Source organism: Mus pahari, chromosome 8 (genome assembly GCF_900095145.1).
Source record: "Mus pahari chromosome 8, PAHARI_EIJ_v1.1, whole genome shotgun sequence".
NCBI lineage: Eukaryota > Metazoa > Chordata > Mammalia > Rodentia > Muridae > Mus > Mus pahari.
In genome coordinates, this window is record NC_034597.1 from 24,616,013 (window position 1) to 24,638,120 (window position 22,108).

At 51.5% G+C, this 22,108-nt stretch overlaps 1 protein-coding gene across 4 annotated transcripts in view; it reads left to right on the top strand.

Moving 5' to 3' along the window:
* Arhgap22 (Rho GTPase activating protein 22) overlaps positions 1-22,108 on the top strand; it is a 152,496-nt gene that overhangs the window by 113,425 nt on the left and 16,963 nt on the right. For all 4 annotated transcript variants that reach the window (XM_029541873.1, XM_029541877.1, XM_029541874.1 and 1 more), the window contains one exon: positions 12,954-13,082. In XM_029541873.1, coding sequence (XP_029397733.1) covers positions 12,954-13,082 — 129 coding nt within the window. The remainder of the gene's footprint in view (positions 1-12,953; positions 13,083-22,108) is intronic.

A 22,108-nucleotide genomic window follows, 5' to 3' on the forward strand; every position in this document is an offset into this window, starting at 1 on the left:
CTGGTACCTGGCCTGGAGCCCCCGCCCCTCTGCCCAGGCTGATCAAGGCTCACAGGCTACGTCCCAACGCCACCAGACCTTTCTGATGGGTCATTCATTTCTCTGCCTGTGAAATGAGCCAGTTCAACCCAGATTAGAGCAGGTTAAAGGCAGGTTTCTTGGGAAGCTGTTCTCGGGCCAGTTCACTGACCCCAAACACCAAGGCAGTGAAGTCACCATGGGGAGAGGGGCTGGGGGCGAGGGGGAAAAGAGAGAAAGGGGTGTGTGTGGGGAAAGAAGAGGAAAGGGGGAGGGAGAGAGAGAGAGAGAGAGAGAGAGAGAGAGAGAGAGAGAGAGAGAGAGAGAGTCAGAGAACAGGATGTCTGGATGTTCTGGATTACAATTACATAGGGAGGAGCCTCTAGGGGGAAGGGCAGCCCAGCCCCTGGGCTGGAAAGTTCAGGGTTGGGGGTGGGCAGGGTATGACAGGTAGGGACTGAGGAATGCTGGGGGTACCTGGAGGCCAGGTCTGCTTTGATATGAACCTCAGTCCCTTGTCACCAGGGTCCAAAACCTTAGTTCCTAGGCAGGTTCTGTGATCCAACCAAGATAGCCACCCACCCCTTTGTCCTGTGTCCCTGCGGAACACTCTGTCCATCTCTCAGCCCCCACACCCCCTTCCCTACTCTCTTCAGTTCAGAGGACCAGAAGCATGTCTACCACATTCCCTGGGATGCCCTCTTCTCTGCTCAGTGCTATTTCTCTGGATCCGTGGAGTTCCTGGGCTTCCATTTGAAAAGCAGTGTCCCTGGTTCCCCACCGGAACTCATAACTCTGTCCTGTAGGAGAGGGCCTGGCTCGCTGAGTGCATCGGGCATGCCCTGCAAGCCACTCTGAGCCTTACTGTGGCAGCTGCCTGGCGTTTCTGCCTGGGTCAGCTCTCCAGAGATGGGCAGTCAGAACATCAGGACCATGCTTGGTGGTGGATGGATAGGGCTATGAGTACCCAATTATCCCATGGCTGGCAGGACACCGGCCAGCTTCTGTGTGGGCCTCTCCCTTCTGCAGGCCTCCCTGGGACAGCTTCCCCACGGGGACTCAGATCAAAGTGAATAATCAGGGATGTGGGTGTCTTTCTCAGTTGCAATAGAAGTCCTTGTGGGTTCTCCATCTCTAATAGGCCTTCCTGGGACACCCATCTGAAATAGTGGTATACAGAGGGGATCAGCGTGCATCCAAGAGGGCCAGCATTAGACAGAAGAGGGAACGTGCTTACCCTGAGCCTGAGAAACTCACAGTGTCTCCTGGCCACTGAGGCCAGTGTGGGGTGGCAAGTAATGGCAGCATGCTTATAGAATGGCTGACCAGGGCATGCTGCATGATCAGGTTGGTGGTGTGGTTGTCATGGCAACTGCAGCCTTTAGAGGCCTGGTTAATCCTGGAGACTGACATCAGTTTATGTCCCTAGCACATGACACAATGTCCGTTATATGCTGGGATTTCTGTAACTACACGTAGAAGAAAACATGGAGGGGCAGGAGTTCTGTTCTTACAGAAGTCCTAGGTTCAGTTCCCAGCACCTTCATTGTGGCTGACAATTGTCTGTAACTCCAGTTCCAGCTCTTTCTGGTGCCCTCTTCTGGCCGCCACAGGTACTGCATGCACCATGCAGCTGGTACACAGACATGCGTGTAAGTAAAGCACCCATATGCAGGAAATAAAAGGAAACATATTTTTTTTCAAAAAGATTTATTTATTTATTATATGTAAGTACACTGTAGCTGTCTTCAGACACTCGAGAAGAGGGAGTCAGATCTTGTTAGGGATGGTTATAAGCCACCATGTGGTTGCTGGGATTTGAACTCCGGACCTTTGGAAGAGCAGTCGGGTGCTCTTACCCACTGAGCCATCTCACCAGCCCCAGGAAACATATTTTTAAAAGGCAGTGGGTGGACTGGGAAACGTAAAGGAAGCTGAGGGACAAATGGAGATACTTGAGCTGGGCTTGAGTGAGTGGGAGTTGACCAGGGGAGCAGATAGGAAACGGGGCTGCATGTGCAGAGAGAGGTCTTGAACTGAACGGGACTGGAAGTGCACAGATACTCCAGGGACAAGCAGACACAGGATGATGTGGGGGAGCTGATGCTGTAAAACTCCTCTCAGTTCGGACAGGATGTGTGTTGGAGTCAGGGTTGTGTAGCGGCCATGTCTGGGGCTCCCGCTGGGGACGGAAGGTCTCACTTACATTTCAGAGGTAGGTTTCCACTCAGTCAGGTGCCGATACCACTTCTGTAATTGCCCGTGGGAGAAAGGTCAGAGCCTCTCTCTCTCAAGGGCCACCCAGGGCAAGGCCACTTTCAGATTTCTTGCAGAGTCAAACATCCCCCAGCCCCAAGGAAATCCCCAGGGAGATCCCGAGGATCCCGAGATTGCCCCGTTGATGGGCAGAGAGGCTTCTGGGAGTGCAATGGCCTTTGCAAGAGCAGGGCTGGCCCAGCTTCCCCAGGGCCAACCATGCCAGCGAGGGCCTCCTACAGGGCAGAGTCTTTCTATGACAGTCTCTTTACAGAGGTCAGTTTCTCCTCCCCTGCTTCCACTTCCAGACGTCTCTCTCCTGTCCAGAAACAGCCTAGGTCTCTATGTCCTGATGTCCTGGGCTGAAGGAAGCTGGCTTATCTACTGGCTTGAAGCCGGTCATCCTCTAAGGCTTCTCTGTGTGGACCATCCCTTACGCCCTGAGCAGGTTCACCACCTTGTGTTGTTTGGATGACGATAATGTCTTATTTAAAAATTATTTTATTAGATATTTTCTTCATTTACATTTCAAATGCTATCCCAAAAGTCCCCTATACCCTCCCCCGACCCTGCTCCCCTACCCACCCACTCCCACTTCTTGGCCCTGGCGTTCCCCTGTGCTGGGTCATATAAAGTTTGCAAGACCAAGGGGCCTCTCTTCCCAATAATGGCCGATTAGGCCATCTTCTGCTACATATGCAGCTAGAGACACGAGCTCTGGGGGTACTGGTTAGTTCATATTGTTGTTCCACCTATAGGGTTGCAGACCCCTTCAGCTCCTTGGATAATTTCTCTAGCTCCTCCATTGTGGGCCCTGTGTTCCATCCTATAGATGACTGTGAACATCCACTTCTGTGTTTGCCAGGCACTGGCATAGCCTCATATGAGACAGCTATATCAGGGTCCTTTCAGCAAAATCTTGCTGGTATATGCAATAGTGTCTGCGTTTGGTGGCTGATTATGGGATGGACTCCCGGGTGGGGCAGTCTCTGGATGGTCCATCCTTTCATCTTAGCTCCAAACTTTGTCTCTGCAACTCTGAAGATAATGTCTTTAAGCCCCTGGGTTCAAACAAGTGTAGGTTGGAAATATTCCCATGAATGATAGCTCCTGATTAGAACACGGGCAGCCATCCCTAAATAACAGCTACTTTCAGCGTGTTGCCGTGGATTCGGTATAACAGTGGTTTATAGAGGTTGTATGCAAATACTGGGTTGTTTTATGCAAATACTGGGTCATTTTATAAAGGGGACTTGAGGCTTTACAGTCTGATATCCATGGGTGGTCACGGAACTGGATCCCAGCAGGTAGAGAGGGCCCATTCTTGAACTCACTGGGCCAGTGAGAGTAGGGCTGTATCTGCTTTCAGATGACGGATATATTCCCTTGGCAGACCTGCAGTAGCCATGATTACAAAGCCAGAAGCCAGTTTCCAGTGGCGGAAAGCCTGTAGTCAGAAAGGTGCGCGTTGTAGCCGGGCACGAGGGCTTCCTGCAGGGAGGGAAAGAGAGGGAGGCAGAATGGCTGGCTGGTGGGTAAACAGACAGACAGAGGAGAGGTGCCAGAGGGGCTGCACCCCTCCAGAGCTGGTTCCATTCTAAGACATAAGGCAGCCGATGAAGCAGGGGTACATGGGAATGTCTTGCTCTGTCTGCTGATTTTCTTCTGAAGGGATCGATGGTGTCCTAAGGAGGTTGGCAAGCAAATGGCTTCTTGCTATGTCCCTGCTCGTCAAAACCTGGAGCCAGTTTCCCTGCCACAGTCGTTCGGGAAGTGTCTCGGGAGGGGCCCAGTGGCACAGGTGGTGCTGGCTATCTTGGCTAATTCAACACAAGCTAAAGTCATCCGAGAGGGGGGGAACCTCAGTTGAGGAAATACTTCTATAGGACGGGGTTTTAGGCAAGCCTGTAGTGGTTCTCACCCTGTTGAGTCTCAGAGGTCACGTACCAGAGATCCTGCATATCCGATATTTACATTATGATTCATAACAGTAGCAAAACTACAGTTATGAAGTAGCCATGCGACAATTTTCTGCTTGTAGGTCACCACAGCATGAGGAGATGGGCTAAAGGGTCACAGCGTTAGAAATGTTGGCAGTCATTGCTGTAGGCCGTTTTTCAGTTATTGATTGATGTGGGAGGGCCCACCTATTGTAGGTGATGCCACCCCTGGGCTGGAGGTCCAGGGTTCTCTAAGAAAGCCGGCTGAGCAAGCCAGTAAGCAGCAGCCCTCCATGGCCTCTGCATCAGCTCCTGCCTCCCGGTTCTTACCCTGCTTGGGTTCCTGTCCTGACTTTTTCCCATAATGAACAGCGATGTGGAAGTGTAAGCAGAATAAACCCTTCCCTCACCAACTTGCTTTTGCTCATGATGCGTCATCACAGCAGTGGTAACCCCGAGTAACACACAGGTCCTGAACCCGTGTCTTGAGAGAGAGAAGGATGCTGGAGAGGGCCGGCCAGGTTGGACCAGCCAACTGGCTCCTGCTCCCTTTGTCCCAGGCACCTGGCAGACATCGGCAGCATAGTGAGTTTTTTTTTGTTTTTTTTTGTTTTTTTGTTTTTTTCTTGGAAAGATGCCAGTTAAGTTCAGGTCCTGGCTCTGCCCTTCCCAGACACAGAACTCACCTGGCACTTTGGCTCTCCTTTGTGACCGCCCGAGGGGGGAGGCTGAGGTAGGAGAAGTGAGAAGCCAGCCTGGACAAGTTAGCCAGTCCAGATAACGGACATAATGAGACCCTTTCTCAAAAAACTATGAGAAACCAAACCAAAAGAAAACAACAGCAAACAAACAAACAAAAAGCCTAAAAGAGGGGCTGGAGGGATGGCTCAGGGCTTAAGGCTGCTCTTCCAGAGGACCTGGGTTCAATTCCTAGTGCCCACATAGCAGCTCACAACTGTCTGTTACTCTAATTCTAGGGGACCTGACACTTTCACAGTCATATTTGCAGGCAAAACATCAATGCACAGAACATAAAAATAAGCAAATCTTAAAAAAAAAAAAGCCTAAAAGGGATCAGAAATATGAAGTAATGCTTGCTTGCACTCAAGTGTGCAGTGAGCAAGCTCTGTGCGTTTAGCTTTTACCCCATGTTCCTTCATCTGCAAAAGCTGCCAGAGACAGTGGCCGTCAGCTTGGAGCCCTGTCACTAGAACACTTCCCTATGCTGACACAAAGGTGGATGCTTGGCACTACAGCTGACCGGAGTCACCTGACACTTTGGTTCTCCTTTGTGACTGCCCGAGGAGGGAGGCTGAGGTAGGAGAAGTGAGAAGCCAGCCTGGACAAGTTAGCGAGTTCAAGTTAGCGTGACCTTGCTATGCTCAAGGCTAGGGAGCCAGCCGTAGAACAACCTGCCGTGTGGTTTCCACAGGGCCTCCTTCCATCTCACCCAGCATCTTGGGATCTCTGGGACGTGCCCTTGGGGTTCCCCTCCCTGGACATTCCCAGCTTTCAGGTCCTACAAAACGCAGAAGTTCCCCAGGAGAGATAAAACCAACCCCAGCTTGGTTCTCTTAGCTTAGACTGCTTTACAGCTAGTCGGAGAACATTGCCTGCCTGCGGTGTACCTGGCTGCCGCCCGGGCTTAGCTGCACCCAGTCCCATTTCCTCACTGGTCCTTCCACTCACCTCACCATGCCTTTCTGCCCCACCAAGTATCTGAAGAGGAGCAGGCGCCTGCCCAGGGGTAAGTGAACAACCAGAATCCTAGGTGCCTGGGAACCCGGAGAGTCACCATTCAAGGGCAAGTGCTCCAAGCAAGTAACGAGAAATGAGGGAAGGAAGGAAGACCGCAGGCAGCTTCAGCCTGGTGCAGATTGAGCCACCCACTCCACAAACCAGCTGTCTGTCTGTCTGTCTACAGTGGGTGCTATGAGCATTTGTCACCTTATCAGTGATGCTCTTGGTCATCTTCTGTGCTTCCTGTGTTCTGTGTGTCCCCTCTCTATGCCAGCCTCCTCCTAGTACTTTAAGTGGCACGATATACAGACAAAGTGAGGTGGGCTGGCAAGCAGCATGTGTGTTACGTGAGCAGATGCTGAGTGTGTTTGACTCTAGTAGATGCTACGGGACAATGACATTCACAGAGGGATGTGAATGGAGTGAGGGACAAGCCATGCCAGTGTCTGGAAGAGCGGCTCTCTGGGCACTGGGCAGGGAACGGGCAGATACTGCCCGTGAAACAGAGACCATACTTGAGAATGGCCACACGCAAAGAGGGGGACAGCCAGGGACAGTGGAGCAGGAGTGAGGAGCCACACCCTGATGACAGTAGCAAGATCATGACTGGTGCAGAGGCTTCTGGGAAGACTGACCAGGGTGTCGGGCTGCTTTCAGTCTTAGCTGGATCACTGTGGCTTCTGTACTGGGAACCGATTTAAGGAACCAAAAGAGAGGTGCCTGGACATGATGCCAGTTGAGAAATGAGTGTGACTTCAACAGGTTGACAGAGGAAAGTGATACCATTGTGAACATACTTTGAAAGATAAGCTGATGGGATTTGCTGATGGGAGAAGAGATGTGAGACTGGCGAGAAGGGTGTGTCTGTTTTCAACTTGGAGGAGGAACTGCAAGTGGCCGTTGCCCTCAGTCACAAAGATGGCAAAGCCAGACCCAGGATGTGATTGGATGAGAGTGATGAGTTTGGAAGTCACCAGCATACAGACGGCACTGAAAACCTTGCATACTGCCAGTGACAAGTGCTTGTCTCCCTGAGCCAGCCTCCTCTCTCCTCTTCTTTTAAACTAATCTGTGTCGTCACTGTATAGAATATGAGTCTATGTAGGGTCAAAGACAGAAGGGTCCAGGCCCCTTGCAGCTCTCCACCATGGATGTCTAACACTGAACGGAACCAGGTTTGGTAGAACCGTAGGGACCCCTCGTGGACATTCCACACGATGCTTGTGCAATATCACATGGCTGTGAAATTAAACATCGGTTAGATTCACAGACAGTGTGGACCTGATAGATCTCTATCAATGGCTTCCAATGCAAGGCAGTTTTGCCTCCTCTGGGAACATCTGTCGACATGTGAAGGCATCTGTTGTCCTTATAGCCTAGGAGGTCAGGAGAGGACCTCAAATGCCGGGTCTGACCCTGCTCTCCTGTATTTAGCTGGATATAATCATAAAAGTGGACACTTGCGGTTGTGTCTAGCTGATATTCCATTTCACCCTCCCAACTTCACTTTCCCCACCGTGGGGGTTTGTGACTCGGGTGCTTGGGGGATTGTTAAGTCCATGTGCCACACACAGTAGAGCTGAAAGTGGATCCCTGAATAAGACGGCTACCAGTGCCCAGGATGTGTGGCAATGTAGTGACCACACAGATTTGTTTAAAAAGAAGAAGAGAGAGGAGGCTGGCTCAGGGGGACCAGCACCTGTTGCCCAACTCTGACCATCTGAGTTCAGTCCCTGGAACTCACACACACACACACACACACACACACACACACACACACACACACACACAAATAATAATAATAATTAATAATTATTAATAATAATAATTACAACAATATAAAGTAATAAAGGGGTTTGATAGATGGCTCAGTGTTAGAAAGCATGTGTTGTTATTATTATTATTTTTTTCAAGACAGGATTTCTCTGTGTAGGCCTGGCTGTCCTGGAACTCACTTTGTAAACCAGGCTGGCCTCGAACTCAGAAATCCACCTGCCTCTGCCTCCCGAGTGCTGGGATTAAAGGCGTGCGCCATCACTCCTGGCTCCTGTGTTGTTCTTGTAGAGAACTCAGGTTCTGTTCCCAACATCCAGTGGCAACTTACCATTTTCTTAGGGTTTCTATTGCTGTGATAGAACATCATGACAAAAGGCAACTTGGGGAGGAAAGGGTTTATTTCTTTGGCTTACTCTTCAGGATCGTGGTCCTGTCAGTGAGGAAAGTCAGGGAGGAGCTTGAGGCAGGACCCTGGAGCGGGGGCTGAAGCAGAGGTCACAGAGGAGTGCTGCTTACTGAGGAGCACCTGCCTACAGGGTAGCACACCCCACCCCACCCTCATGAGCTGCCCCCTTCCATAGCCATCACTACTCAAAGAAACTGTCCTACAGGCAACCCCATGGACGCCGTTTCTCAGTTGGCGTTCCTCATTTCAGCTACCTATACCTTGTGTCAAGTTGACTTAGTAACCTGGACAGTGACCACTGAGATTCCAGTTCCAGGGCACCAGTCACCCTCTTTTGGTCTCTCGATAATGCACGCACACAGTGCTCATACATACATGCAAGCAAGACACCTATAAAATAGCAGAAACCAAAACTTTTTTAAAAAAGTAATAAAGACGTTTAAAAACAAGAGGGCAGGAACAGCAGGAACAGCCGTAGACGCACAGTGAGCGAGCTCGCGGTTGATTGGTCCTCTGCTTGCTTCTTCACGCGACCAGTGTGTAAGTTCTTTGAGAGTCCTGGCTTCTGCGTGTGTAAGATGCTCTTAGTGATAATCCTTCCTGTGGTGTCAGTGAGGGCTGTGGGTGACTGGGAATGTTAAGGTCTCCTACACATGTCCCATGTAACAGGTCCCTTGGAGGCAGTGCTGTGACTGTCGCTTCTGAACATGAAGCCACAGAGAACAATTTACCAGCTATGGAAACAACATTGCCCCGACACTTGTATGTCTGAAACCATTTCGTCAAGATATTGGACATCAGATAGTGAAGGGCCTTTGAGCCAGGAGCTGAAAACAAAGCAGACCATACGCACGCCTTAGTTGACTGCCTTAAGGGAGTTTCCAGGCTGTGGTACAGGGAAGGGACATCAATGGAGCCCAGTGGCCTCCACAGGTAGAGACAGCACAGCTGAGAGTCTGGGAGATCAAAGCTCGCAGGGTGATGTATGAAAAGATGAAAGAGCTGTGTGGAGACAACATATGCATGGAGACCCCCCCAACCCCCTTTCTTGTCACCACATGCATTGGAGGAAACCACCCTAGACTGAGCGAAGAAGGATCTGAGGTGTCACGTCCACCCCAGCATAGGGAGGACTGGCTCTTGTCCCCATCTGCCAGACTGGAAAGCCATGCAACCACGAGACACTGGGTGGAATAGACAGGGAGCGTTCCCTCTGTAGGGGAACCATGAGCTCTGCCCCAGCCCTCTAGATCCACCTAGGAAACTCCTGTCGTGAACTTAGCTTTACCTCACAGGGAGGCTCAGGAGTATTTATAGGAACATAAACTCCCAGCACCCAACCATTGGAAACCCAGTGCCTGGCACCTACTCAGACATCAGGAATGCGAAGAGGCAGGAAGGAGGGAAAGTCAAACAGCTGAAAACAACCCCAAAACGACATGTGTTTTAAGGTCAACAGACTGAGACATTAGGGTTCTGTCTGTTTTCATTGAATAGCTGAATTCAATGTATCCTAAGAGCTAAGTGGAGACAGGAGATACATATAAATAATGATATAGAAAGCCCAAGTCATATTTCTGAGAGAAAGTCTTCTATGCACACATAGAAAGAAACGGTCCATGTGGGTGAGCACGGGCCGTGAAAGGGCGGTGAGCTTACAGCATTAGAAACTGCGTGTGTTTGCTATTATTTGAGGGGTTTGCTTGTTTGCGGGACAGGCTCTTACTGCCTGAAAGTTTGTAGGCCTGAGGTGCTTCATGTCTGTGAACCCCCTGCCTCAGCCTCCAGAGTGCTGGGATTACAGGTGTGTGCCACCGTGCCTTTGTAGTTTTCCCCTGGTGCTGTGACAAGTCGCCACGAAATCAGTGGCTTAAATGACAGTTTGATTTGTGTGGCATCTGTGGTCCTGGAGGTTACAAGTCTGGTTTAAGTCCAGGGGTCACAGGACTGTGCCGGGGGGGGGGGCTTGGGGGGGGAGGCAGTAGGAGAGAGATCAGTTTCTCCCCCGCCTCTGCGTGCTGCCAGGCTCCTGGACTCCCGACATTCCTGTACCCTCCAGTCGGGCCACTGTGATCGATCAGGTTACTTTTCGTATGTTGATTTTAGTTCTTCTGTATCCACTTTTGTCTCCGGTTTCTCCTTTGCTTTTAAAGTCCATTACAAATGTACTGGGCCAATTAGCAATTTAGATCCCACTGACAAAATTGCTACTTTTCTGTGATGTCACCTGGGTCCCTGAGACTAGAATGGAATGAAGTGCCTTGTCGAGAGGGCGTTATTCCGCTGTAACACTACCCAAGGATAAATATAGAGAGACACAGTGTCCATCACCAGCACCTCATCAGTGAGCTGTGCGGGAGCCTCCATGTTTAATTCACCAGTGAGTGGCGTCACCGAGGGACAGGGGAAAGGATAGACTCGTGCATTGCTCTATGCTTTTTACCCGAGCTTTACAAACCCTACAGACTCATAAATCTACACAGTTCCGTAAACCCCATTCACAAGGAACGGGAGGAACCCACATGGGGACATGCCACAGTTTAACGACCCAAAGGCAGTGAAGTAGAAATAGAAAACAAGGGTAGTGGCAAGCCAACGTGCAGGTGATGTGGCTGTGCAGCGACTTCCCAGAAACAGGCAGGTGGAAGCAGTCAACCTGACGTCTTACTCCATGAGACAAAACCATGACTCCATCCCACTGTCCAAAGATTCAGAGCTAGTCACCAATAGTTGCCTAGGACAAGGGATGCCAGAGGAAGGGTGACAGGTAGAGGTGACAGTGTCACGTGAGACCTGGATTCTACAGAGAGACGCATGTACAGACATGTGTCCTTCCCTTATAACTTAAATCAAAAGATGCTGGCTGGGTGAGTGGAGACAGTGCAGTTCACTGTGGGATACACAGCGTTGTTGAACAGCAAGTTGTAAGACAGGAAAGACAATGATGCAAATACTCCTGACAAGTCCCATAGGCATGGCCAACCTTTTGCCACTGTGATATGAAGTTGTCATCTACAAATGTATTGATCCACATTCATGTTGTCCTTGGACATACACATGGGACACATGCCTGCAAGTGGTACAATATTCTTCAGTGTGGACAGTGGTAATTAAAGATGCATATACTGGAGTCTCTAAAGTGATCACTGCTGTGTGGTAGGAGAAGGGGAGAGAGAGCTTTGCTAATGAGCAACATAAGAGATGGAATGGATTCATCAAAATAGTAAAATAGAGGTTGGAGATGTGGCTCACCACCTAAAGGTGTTTACGGCTATCCCACAGGACCCAAGCTTGGGTCCCAGCACCACATGGGACCACTTACAAACCGCTGTAACTCCAGCCCCATGGGATCCACATTCTTTTGGTCTCTAAGGGAACCTACATTCATGTTTATACACACAAACACACACACACACACACACACACACACACACACACCACAAGAAAAGGACCACCACAGACCAGCATCCCTCATGAAGAGATAAGAAAAAATATCAACAAAATATAAAATTCACAAGGAAAAGATATTGTAGGAGTGTAAAGCTGATTTAGTATTTGAAAATCCATCAATGTACTCTATGGTTCTCATTCCCAGGAATGACGTGAGTGCAAGCAAGTTATTTAGTTATACTGTGCCAGTTTCCTTGTCTGTAAAGTAAGAGGGGTGGGCTGAGGCTATTGATAGCTCAAGTGATGTAGCGAGAAACCCAGGTCCTTCACAATATTCCTTTTGTTTGTTTGTTTTACTTATTTCTATTTTTATGTGCATTTCAGTTTTGTCTACATTTCCGTCTGTGTGAGGGTGTTGTATCCTGGACTTACAGACAGTTGTGAGCTGCCGTGTGTGTGCTAGGGGTTGCACCTGGGTTCTCTGGAAGAGCAGGCAGTGCTCTTAACTGCTGGGCCGCCTCTCCAGTCCCTCACAATATACTTGTAACAGCACTGCTTTCAATCCTTGTGAGGATGGGCAGAGGGTGGCTATGTGCTTAGCAGAGCTGTTCTGGAACTTTCCAGTGTCCGGGAAACATCTGTTCACATCTGAGATCCTCTCCTGGGCCATAGCCCTGCAAGGGACAGGCCAGGGCTACCAAAGCTCTCTGCCTACCTTTACCTTGTCCTTAGGGAACAGGATCGTCTCTGGGACTCATCCCCAGCACAAAGTCCTGGATAGGATCCTAAATAAGCAATAATGTTTTGGGGGTGTAGAATGTGGGGGAAATCGTTCTTTAAAATCTCTTAAATTGCCCAGAGCGCTTAGCATACTGGTTTTTAGAACATTGGGGTGATAAAATCACTTGCAGAGGGCAACCTGGAAGCCAGTAAAGTGGCTGCCTGAGGAAGCCCCCAATTTGATTGAGCTCTAACGCCCCTCTCCCACCTTTTAGTATAACCACAAGTAGACCAGCTCAGGTGTAACATCTGGCCAATGGAACCTTGGTACTCACAAGGAAACTGGGTGCTCAGCTACACTGAGGGTAGAGCACACAGTCAGTATTACACACAGTGGGTAACTGATTTCAGCAAAACACACTGAAGCTTCAGTAGAGACTGAACTTCTCCGAGTTGCCCTAGGGTGGGCGTGTCCCCTCATAATGTCCTGTGATGCGTTTGATGATTTTCTGGTTTGATACGGGAACAAACACACACAGAAAAACACCCTGACGTGAGGGCAAGGGAGAGAAGAAAAACCAGCAAGTGCCCTCCTGTGAAGAGAGACCGGATGCAAAGGGGAAGCAAGAGCTGAGCTCCCAGGAGGGGACCTGCTGTGCTGTCCTGCATTGGAACCCTGAAGTAAGCCTTGTCTCCCTGTCTCGCAGGTGGTGCCACAGAGCGGGAGAAGGTGCCAGCCAACCCGGAGGCGCTCCTGCTCATGGCCAGCTCCCAGCGGGATATGGAGGACTGGGTGCAGGCCATCCGCCGTGTCATCTGGGCCCCGCTGGGCGGAGGTACTTCCCGTAGCTCGCATGTCCACCCTGTAAAACCCTTGTCTGCAGGTAATCTTGCCCTCTTGCCTCACGCCCACAAGTTCCCTCTCACTTGGGACTTGCTGGGTTCATCCTGCATGTCTGATGGCAGCCTGGTCCCTCTGTTACTGTTCTTGAAGTCATGCCTCCCACCTGGTGCTTAGCCCCTTGGCCAGGGGACTCAAGTCGCCTGATAGAGTTCTGTGGCCTTTGCTTGCTTATCTCCTTGCTTCCAGACACCCTGACAAATGATGAATTGTCTTCTCACAGGGCACAGGGGGATCACACCCTGCTCCTGTGCTCACACCCAGTGTGTCTGTCTTTTCCCTTCCCTTTCCCTAGGCCTCCCTGACACACTGAAACCCAACCCTGACCGCCATGCCCACTTCCCATCCTTGATCTTGAACTTAATGTTCATTCAAAGCATTCAGTGATTGTACCAGATACCTGGTACATAGCCAGGCACTCCAGAATTCAGGGGTGAACAAAGCAGGTGGTGCCCCTAACCCCCGTGACTCACTGTGTGCCCCAGGCATCTATAGACAAGACAGACAAGACACACACATCTGAAGGTGCTTACGGGTGAGAGTTGCAGCACAGCAAAAGGACTGGGGGTGTGAAGAGGAAGACAGAGGGAGGGCCCAGGTGATCTAGGGCTGTGGGGCATGGCAGACAGTATTTAGACTTCATCGTGAATGCAATGGAGCCCCAGGTATAGCTGTAAGCAGGAGATAGATGAGACTTGCCTTAGATTGATCTTGTTGGTGTGGTTTTCAAGACAGAGCTTCTCTGTGTAGCCCTGACTGTCCTGGAACTCACTCTGTAGACCAGGCTGGCCTCGAACTCAGAAATCTGCCAACCTGTGCCTCCTGAGTGCTGGGATTAAAGGCACACGCTACCGCCATCTGGCTTGGCTTAGATTGAAAGTCTTAGTCATCATGTAAGAAGTGGGTTGCATGGCCATAGCAGACTGGGACAGGATGGGGCAATCAGTGATGGGAAGTTGACTGGGGTAGCCAGGTGCAGAACATTCTGACCTTTTGCCCAGGCCTAGTCCTGGAGGAAAGAAGGGAGTGCGGACTGCAGACACGTGGCTGACTTTATAGGTTGATGTCTGTCTGACGTCATCTTCAGAGTATTCTTGATAGTGTTGCCATGCTGGGGGGTAGGGGAAGGAAGGCCCAAGTCCCTGCTGACCATGGAGGCCCAGAGCCTTCCAGCAGGGTAGTTCTAGCCATGGTGTGAACATCCTCTCTCCCTATATATAGTATCTGTCAGGCAGGAACAGATCCCTGCCTTTGGGAGTTCCAAGCCCATATCCGGATCTGACATGTCTTGTTATCTACGCCTCTTACCTGGCCCGTTCTCCTCTTTTATGGCTGGCTATGTCCTGCTTGATCTCCTTCACCAAGCTGCCAACCCCTGTGCAGAAGAGCAAATGTAATGTTAGAAGTTAAGATTATTCTCTGGAGCCTCACTGGGGCAACCTCATGATTGCAGCTGGCTTGACCCACAGACCATTTAGTAGCCTGGGAAGACCAGAACCACCCAGAGACAGCCTCTGTAGCCACAAAGGCCCTCCTTTTGTGCCAGGACATTGAAAGCGAAGCCAAGGGACAGAGCAGGGTCCACAGCAGACACTGCACATTTGGTCTGTGGTTCATGAGAGGTTGTGAACATCAGAGGGAACTCACAGAGAGAAAAAAGAAATAATCTGCACTGCATAGACCAAAGGACATGTGTTCTGTAAGAGTCAGTCAAAAGGCTGGAAAGAAGAGGATGGATTAGGGAGCATGTGTCTGTAGTATTCGAACCTACCATGTGATTCCCAGCTCAGGAAGAGATGACCCAGTAGGAAATGAGCATGGCTCGAATGGGCACTTTGCAAAGAAGCAACTCTCATAGCCTGTGAGCTTGGTGAGTGGGCTTTTAGCTCACTGGTCACCAAGACCTGTGAATCCACCACACGTTACATCTACATGTCACCCAAATCTTGCATGTATCAGTGGGGAAGTTGCTTAGAGGTATCTGGCAGAGTCACTGCTGAGGCACACAGGGACCAGCATTTCCCCTGGGAGGCAGGTCCCATGTAGACACATGTGCACAGTTCTTCCAGGAGAGTTAGGTGCAGCAGGGTTTTACAGCCCCGTATTTATGGCATTTGCAGACTAACTCAAGCACTATCCAATTCCAGAATTTTATCTTCCCAAAATGAAACTCTGCATCCACTAAACAAATGTCCCACTGCCTCCTCCCTCCCAGCTTTTGGCAACTTCATCCTGCTTGCTCATTCTCTGAATGTGCCTACTCCAGGTATCTTGGGTAAGTGTATAGGGTATGTATGTACATGTACATGTAAGTACAGGTGCCTGAGTGGTCCAGAAGAGTGCCAGGTCGCTTGAAGCTACAGTTACAGGCAGCTGTGAATTGTCTGATGTGGGTATTGGGAATTTAACCACTGAACCGTCTCACCAGCTGCAGAATCTCAATTTCTCTCTCCCATCCCCCACTGCTCTATACTCTTCCCATTCTCAGAATAATACTCCATTAAGTGCTCCTTCCCTCAGTTCGTTCGTTCATTCGTTCATTCATTCATTCATTCATTCTAGGCTAGTTCCACCTTTTGGGTTTTGCATAGTACTGCTGTGAACATGGTTATAAAAGTTACTTTTTATTGAGACCAAAACACTTGACAGAAACAAGGGAGAAAGGTTCATTTCGGGTTTTGGACCCCAAAGTTTCAGTCCATCTTGGAGGGAAGGCATGGTGGGATTGATGGCTTTGGAGCATGTGCTAGAGATTCCTCATCGAAGCAGGAAACAGTGTGGAAACCAGAGGGCTGGCTGGAAGAAACTTTGGAAGCCCTCCCCTGCTGGCCTTCTGCCAGTCAAGCCCCACCCCCAAAACAGTACTGACAGCCAAGGTGTGAGCACTCAAAACATGAGCCAGTGGGTGACATTCCAGAGTCCAGCCTTAGCAATGTTGCATGAACAGCCCTTCAAATGCTTGCGTTCGTCCTCCTGGGTCCACACCCAGAGGCGAAACTGTTAGGCTCGTGGTTAAGTTTTTGAGGAAACACCATGCCCTTCTTCCACAGTGGCTGTGCCAAGCATTCCCATGGGTAATGATGTATGTAAGAGTTCATATTTCTTCCTACCCTAATTGTCACCCAACAGCTGGCTGGGGACCTTTCCTCTGCTTGACTAGAAACTGTGCACAAGCAAGGAAGCCCTTCAAATGCTGGCCCCTGGCTGTCTTTGTTTCCCTCCGTGTCTGACAGCAGCTAGCGCTGGCAATACGCAGGCAGAAGCAGAGACAAGTGGCGTCCTGTTATAGAGCCTGTGCTGGCCTAAGGCATTGGAAAGCTAACCTTTCCAAGGGTTAGTGTCCCCATGTAAACCTTATGTAGAAGCATTCTTGGCTCTCTGAACTCTGTGATGACCTCGGACTGTAGGCTCTCCCTCAGGCTCCTGGCAGCGTTTTATTAGCTCTATGCTTGGTGGCTGTCTGTGTTTACCCCCCCCCTTCCTCTTGTGCCCAGACCACACTGAACTCTTCACCTGTGTCTACGGTTGTCAGTGCCTTCTTCCAGAATGACTGGGGTACCTTTGTAAGAACAGCGTTCAGCACTGGAGGGTTGCAGAAGCGTGCGTGTACCCACAGGGGTGGGTTAGGGCTACTGAGGTACAGGTGCCCTTACACCAGGGTGTGATCAGCACAGGACCAGCAGCATCCTGTATCAGTATGGTGTACAGGGGGTATGCGATTGTAGGATCAAGCTTTGGATGAGATGGAGGATGGAGCAGCTGAGACCTTACAGCAGAACGGAGCAGCGGAGGGAGGAATTGTCTTCCAGCCAACTCCCAGTCCTAGCAGCCTGCTTATACACTTCAAGGAGTCTTTAGAACATTCTTTTGGTCCATTACGTCCCAGCTTCTTGCACCAACCACAGGCATTGAGCCTTATGTTTTGGACCAATCATGGCCTGGCTACTAGTCACAGTGTTCTCACCCCTGGGGTGGAGGTGGGGAGTGCACCCCTTCTGTCCAAGGTGGAAATGGTTCCTGAAAGTTCCTGGTTGCAAAATCGACCTCACACTGTCTCAAGCAGCTCTGGGTGGGGCTAGGCCTTCAGGGGCCAGGACAATCAGCTATAGTTTGTGGCCTAGTTGGCTCAAAGCACTCAGGGAGTGTTCGTGACAGCCAACAGCTGGTGCTGGCATGAGGGTAGCTGCTCTGGCATGTGACCTATAGTCCTCTCGATCAAGGCGACAAGGACAACACAAGAGCCCAGCAGTTGCCAGGTACTCAACTTCCCGACTCCTGGCCTCTTTGTTTATTTTCAGGGAAATGGACATCAGAAAAAATGCTTAAGTCTAAACCAAGGAACTTGGCATTCGTGCCAACAGTGACGATGGCAGTGCTTATACCTGTTAGGTGCCCAGGGAGAGGCGGGTCCCCCTTGCTTCTTAGAAGCTTTTGTTTCTGTTTTGCTAATAGCCATAACGGTAGTAGTTGTGGGTGTAAAGTGGCGTCTCATTGTTTAAACAAAGTGTTGCAAGGCCATAGCCAACCAGATCCCAGCCTTATCCCTGGCAGAGGTGGGAGCACTGGCTGAGTCAGGAGGTGGGAGCACTGGCTGAGTCAGGAGGTGGGAGCACACCCCCGCCTCCACCTCCCACCCGGGATATGGGCTTCTACTTGGAGTGAGAAGAGACAAGCACTGGTGAGTTCTAGGTCAGGGATTGTGATGATCTGACCTTCAGTGTTGAGGGGACCTCAGGCTGCACCCTGGACAGGCCTGAGGGGAGGACCAAACCCGTTTGACTATCCAATGCCAGAGTGCAGCTCTCCTCCGGGTCTGGCCGGTGAACTGAGCAGGCTGCAACTCTGTCCAGAAACTAGCAGTGGTGAGATCTCCAGGATGTGAGTGGAAGAAGGGGGTGGGGCGCAGACATTGACTCCGGGAGTCCGGCTGAGCAAGGACAGAGGTGAGCAAGGACAGAGGTTAGCAGCAGCAGGGGAAGCGGAGGCAGCGTGGAGCAGGCTGACGGACAGGGAGAGTTTGGCTCTGTCTAGACACCTCTGGGTCTGAGCCACCTGTGAGTCTGTATAGGCAGCTAAGGGAGGAGGGGTCAGGAAGGCTGGGAACCACTTCTCAGCACCATCCGCTCCACATCTCAGCCTCCATGGGAAGGAGATTCAAGGAGACAGTCTTATTTCCAGTTCCAGTGAATGTCAACCTGGCAGGCCAGTGGGCCTGAGCCTGGGCTTCCGACCCTTGGACCCTTGAACCTGGTTCTGATTCTGTCTGCCCCTTCTAGAGAGACAGGAAGGTTAGGGTGACAGGTGGAGAGTCCCCTACAGGCCTGGAATCCTGGTCAGGCTGACACAAGGCAGAGCAGGCATCTGCGGGGTTTAAGGACTGCTTCACAGTGTCCTGGGGGCTCCTTCCCAGCAGTCCTGAAGGCCTCTCCCCTAAAAGAGCTCCAGGAGCCTGTGATCTGGGGTCCTCAAGTCAGGGGAGAAAGGTGGCAGCCATTGCTCCAGGCTCAGCAGAGCCAGGACATTGGGCTGTCTGCCAGGGGAGCGGAGGCCGCAGTAACTGCTTTATCTGGGAGTTCCCCACCACACACACCCTGCTCTGCTCTCTCTCTCTCTCTCTCTCTCTCTCTCTCTCTCTCTCTCTCTCTCTCTCTCTCTCTCTCTCTCTCTCTCTCTCCCTCTCTCTCTCTCTCTCCTTCCCACCATCCTGTTTTCCATCCCCCCCTTGTTGTGTAGTCTTATCGACCTGCCTTTCCTCACTGGGCTCCTTGGAGCTCAGCACTTCTACACACAGTTCAGAGATGCCCACCCAAGCCGAATAGCCCGCCTACTACCAGGATGCTCATGGAAAAGAACCATCCTTGTGACCAGTCTCAGCTTTCCAACCCTGCCCCCAAGGGTGCTCCTAACCCAACAGACTAGAGCTCAGGGAAGCAGGGCTGGTGAGAACTCGTAGGCAGGAGGCCGCTGCAAACCTCCACTCACTTAGGTCTAACTCAGATGGGGAAACTGAGGCTCAGAGAGGAGAAAGCAAGTGGGCACCTACCTACCTACCCAAGATGAGTAGGTAGGCGCCTCCACCCATCCCAGATTCATAGTAATGTGAGGAGAGAAACTGAACACTTCGGATTAGACACACTCTTGGATGGAGAACTTTAGCCCTACACTTAGCTTCAGGGCCTGGACTAAGAGTCTCGGTGTCCCACAGCCAAAAATTAATGGGAGCATGGGCTTCCCCCCAGGACCAAGGGAAGGAGAATATGCCCCTACCCTTTACACTGCCATGTCAATGTCTTATCTCTTCTTCCTCTTATGGTTCAAGCATCCTGGGTCCCTTGGTAGTCTGTGACCGTCTGTCCACCCTTAGCAGGCTTTTACCTACTGAGCAGCTCTGGCTGTGTAAGGTGAGGCAGTCACAGGTTCCAAGACGAGACACGGACATCAAAATCGCCCATGTGAAATAAAGACAGGACGTGTCTGAGACCGACTCGGCCTGCCTTTATTTACCAGTTTGGTAGTTCGATCATTATGGATTTTTGTACTAGGGTTTGTGTTTTGTTTTGGTTAGGTTTTGAGATGGGGGGTCTCTCTATGTAGTCCAGGCTGTCCTAGAACTCAGTTAGTAGATTAGGCTGGCCTGGAACTCACAGAGATCCACCCACCTCTGCCTCCCAAGTGCTGGGATTAAAGGCGTGTACACGTGCCAAGACACCTGGTTCAAGGGGTGTTCTTAAAAATATTGCAGTGGGTTGTGTATGTTGGTTCTTGGAGCAGCCCTAAACTTTTTCCCTTGGTCTTTACACCAAGTGAGAGCCTACTAAATGTGAGCAAATAAAGTGACTTGTCCCCTGCACACCTCGCTTCAAGGGCGGCCCCATCCCCCCCCAGGCTCATGGCCTTCTTCCTCCTCTCCATGCCAGAGAGATCTTCCAGCTCTGCTTCTGCCTTCAGGTGTAGGCTGGCCCTGCGTGCCACTCGGAAACATAACGCTGTAGACTCTTCTCCCGAAGGGACCGGGAGAAGTCAGACTTCGTAGACAGACACTTGAGGAATGATCTCTATCACTTCCCAGCTAAGAGACCTCAGACAAATCGCATAACCTCTCTTGAAGAGAGAGAGAGAGAGAGAGAGAGAGAGAGAGAGAGAGAGAGAGAACGAAAGAGAGAGAGAGAGAGAGAACCGTGTAGGGGTACCCGTTCCAAAGAGGTCCGAGACCTGGAAGGCCTGGGATGTGGAGCCCTCCACGCCACTGTTGCTTTAGGTGGAGCATCAATGCCCTGCTCGCAGGTTGACTCAGACCCAGTTGCCCAATCCTCTCTGGCCTCCCTTGCACCACCTAGAGCTCGTGCCTCCGCTGGGCTTTGGCCTGCGTGGGTGTTCCTGAAGGGGGTCCCCAGCTAGAAGGAAGTGATCGCGTGGAGAGCTGCTGTGAACTCGGGAGCTCCCAGCGCTGGGAGCTGCCTGGCAGGAAGTATCCCAGGCACTCGATCCTCCCGCCCTCGCCCCAGGTCCAGCCCTGGGCGGCTCAGGCCGGGCGGGCGGCGGGCAAGACGCTACCTGTGCGCGTGCCGGGCATTCCTGCCGCCGCCGCGCCGCCGCACCCGGGCGCGCCATGGGCCTGATGCCGGCCGCGCGGGCTTTCTCGAGCTGCCGCGCCTGCCCCCGGCCGCCCTGCCGCCTGCCCGCCTGCTGTGCACCCGCCGCCCCAGGTAGGGGCTCGACGGGGTGCGGGACCTGGGGACGCGGGGCTCACGGGCCTTGCGGGAGGGTGGCTGCATCGTGGGAGTCGGGGATCTGAGATGGTTCCTTAAAGGGCTGGAGAGCCATGTACCTGCTGTTTGTGTCAGTGGGAAGAGGACCGGGCGATCCCCCATCCCTTCTCCTGTCAGGGGTCCGACCTGTGTGAAGAGACTAGGAAACAGACTAGCAATTTGCTAAAGATCCTCCTCATTCTCTTCTGCTCTGAGACCTAGCAGGAAGTGGATCCCAGGCTCTGACTCCAAATCCAGTTGGAAGCCTTTGGAAAGCCACCATACAGAGGAGGGAATCAGTATGTCCTGGGCCTGGCTAGCGTTGGGCAACCCCATCCTCTATGGCCTTAACCTGTGGTGGTTTTCCAGGCCATTCTGGGAGCAAGTTAGAAGGGTTTTTCAATCCCTTCTCAAGCTGAGACTATCAGTAGGCAGGGCCTGAAAGAGGGGCAGTCGGTAGTCCTGTCAAAGGCGAAGTGGGTGTTCAAAGTGGGTGTATGGTGGGTTGCAGATGGGAGTGTACCAAAGAGCAAGGGAAGGCTCTTTGTAAACCTCTGGAGAATTGTTTTCTCATTGCGCCTTACCCCTGATTGTGGCCTGCTCTCCACTGGGTAGAGCCAGAGGCAGACAGTGGCCAAGCCGATCTGCTGCCTCAGCCCTGGGACCAGATCCAGGAGGGAATCCCAGTAGCCTCCCATTCTTGCTGTGGCAGAATCAACCCCCACTTTCCTCCAGGGCTTCCCTTGAGGGTCAGGAGAAAACCACTAGGTGCCCTGTGTTAACATTCATAGCCCCACTGGATGCGGTGGTGCACGCCTTTAATCCCAGCAGAGGCAGGTGGATTTCTGAGTTCGAGGCCAGCCTGGTCTACAAAGTGAGTTCCAGGACAGCCAGGGCTACACAGAGAAACCCTGTCTCAAAAAACCAAAACCAAACCAAACCAAAACAAAAAAATTCATAGCCCCAGGACTTGGCAGGAAGGTTGAGGGCTGCCTCCAGGGTCTTCTAGAATGATCTCTGAGCAGTGGCAGGATCTGTGACTTCCACTCCTGCCTGGATTTCTGAGAAGTGCTCACTGGAGGCATGTAAGCCAGGCTAGAGGGAGCAGCTGTCAGTGCAGAAGCCGTGGCTGTGGGTTCATCCCGAGGAAAGGCACCTCTGCCAGCTTCCTCTCCGTTGGCAGAGCAGGCACTTGGGTGACGAGTGTAGGCCA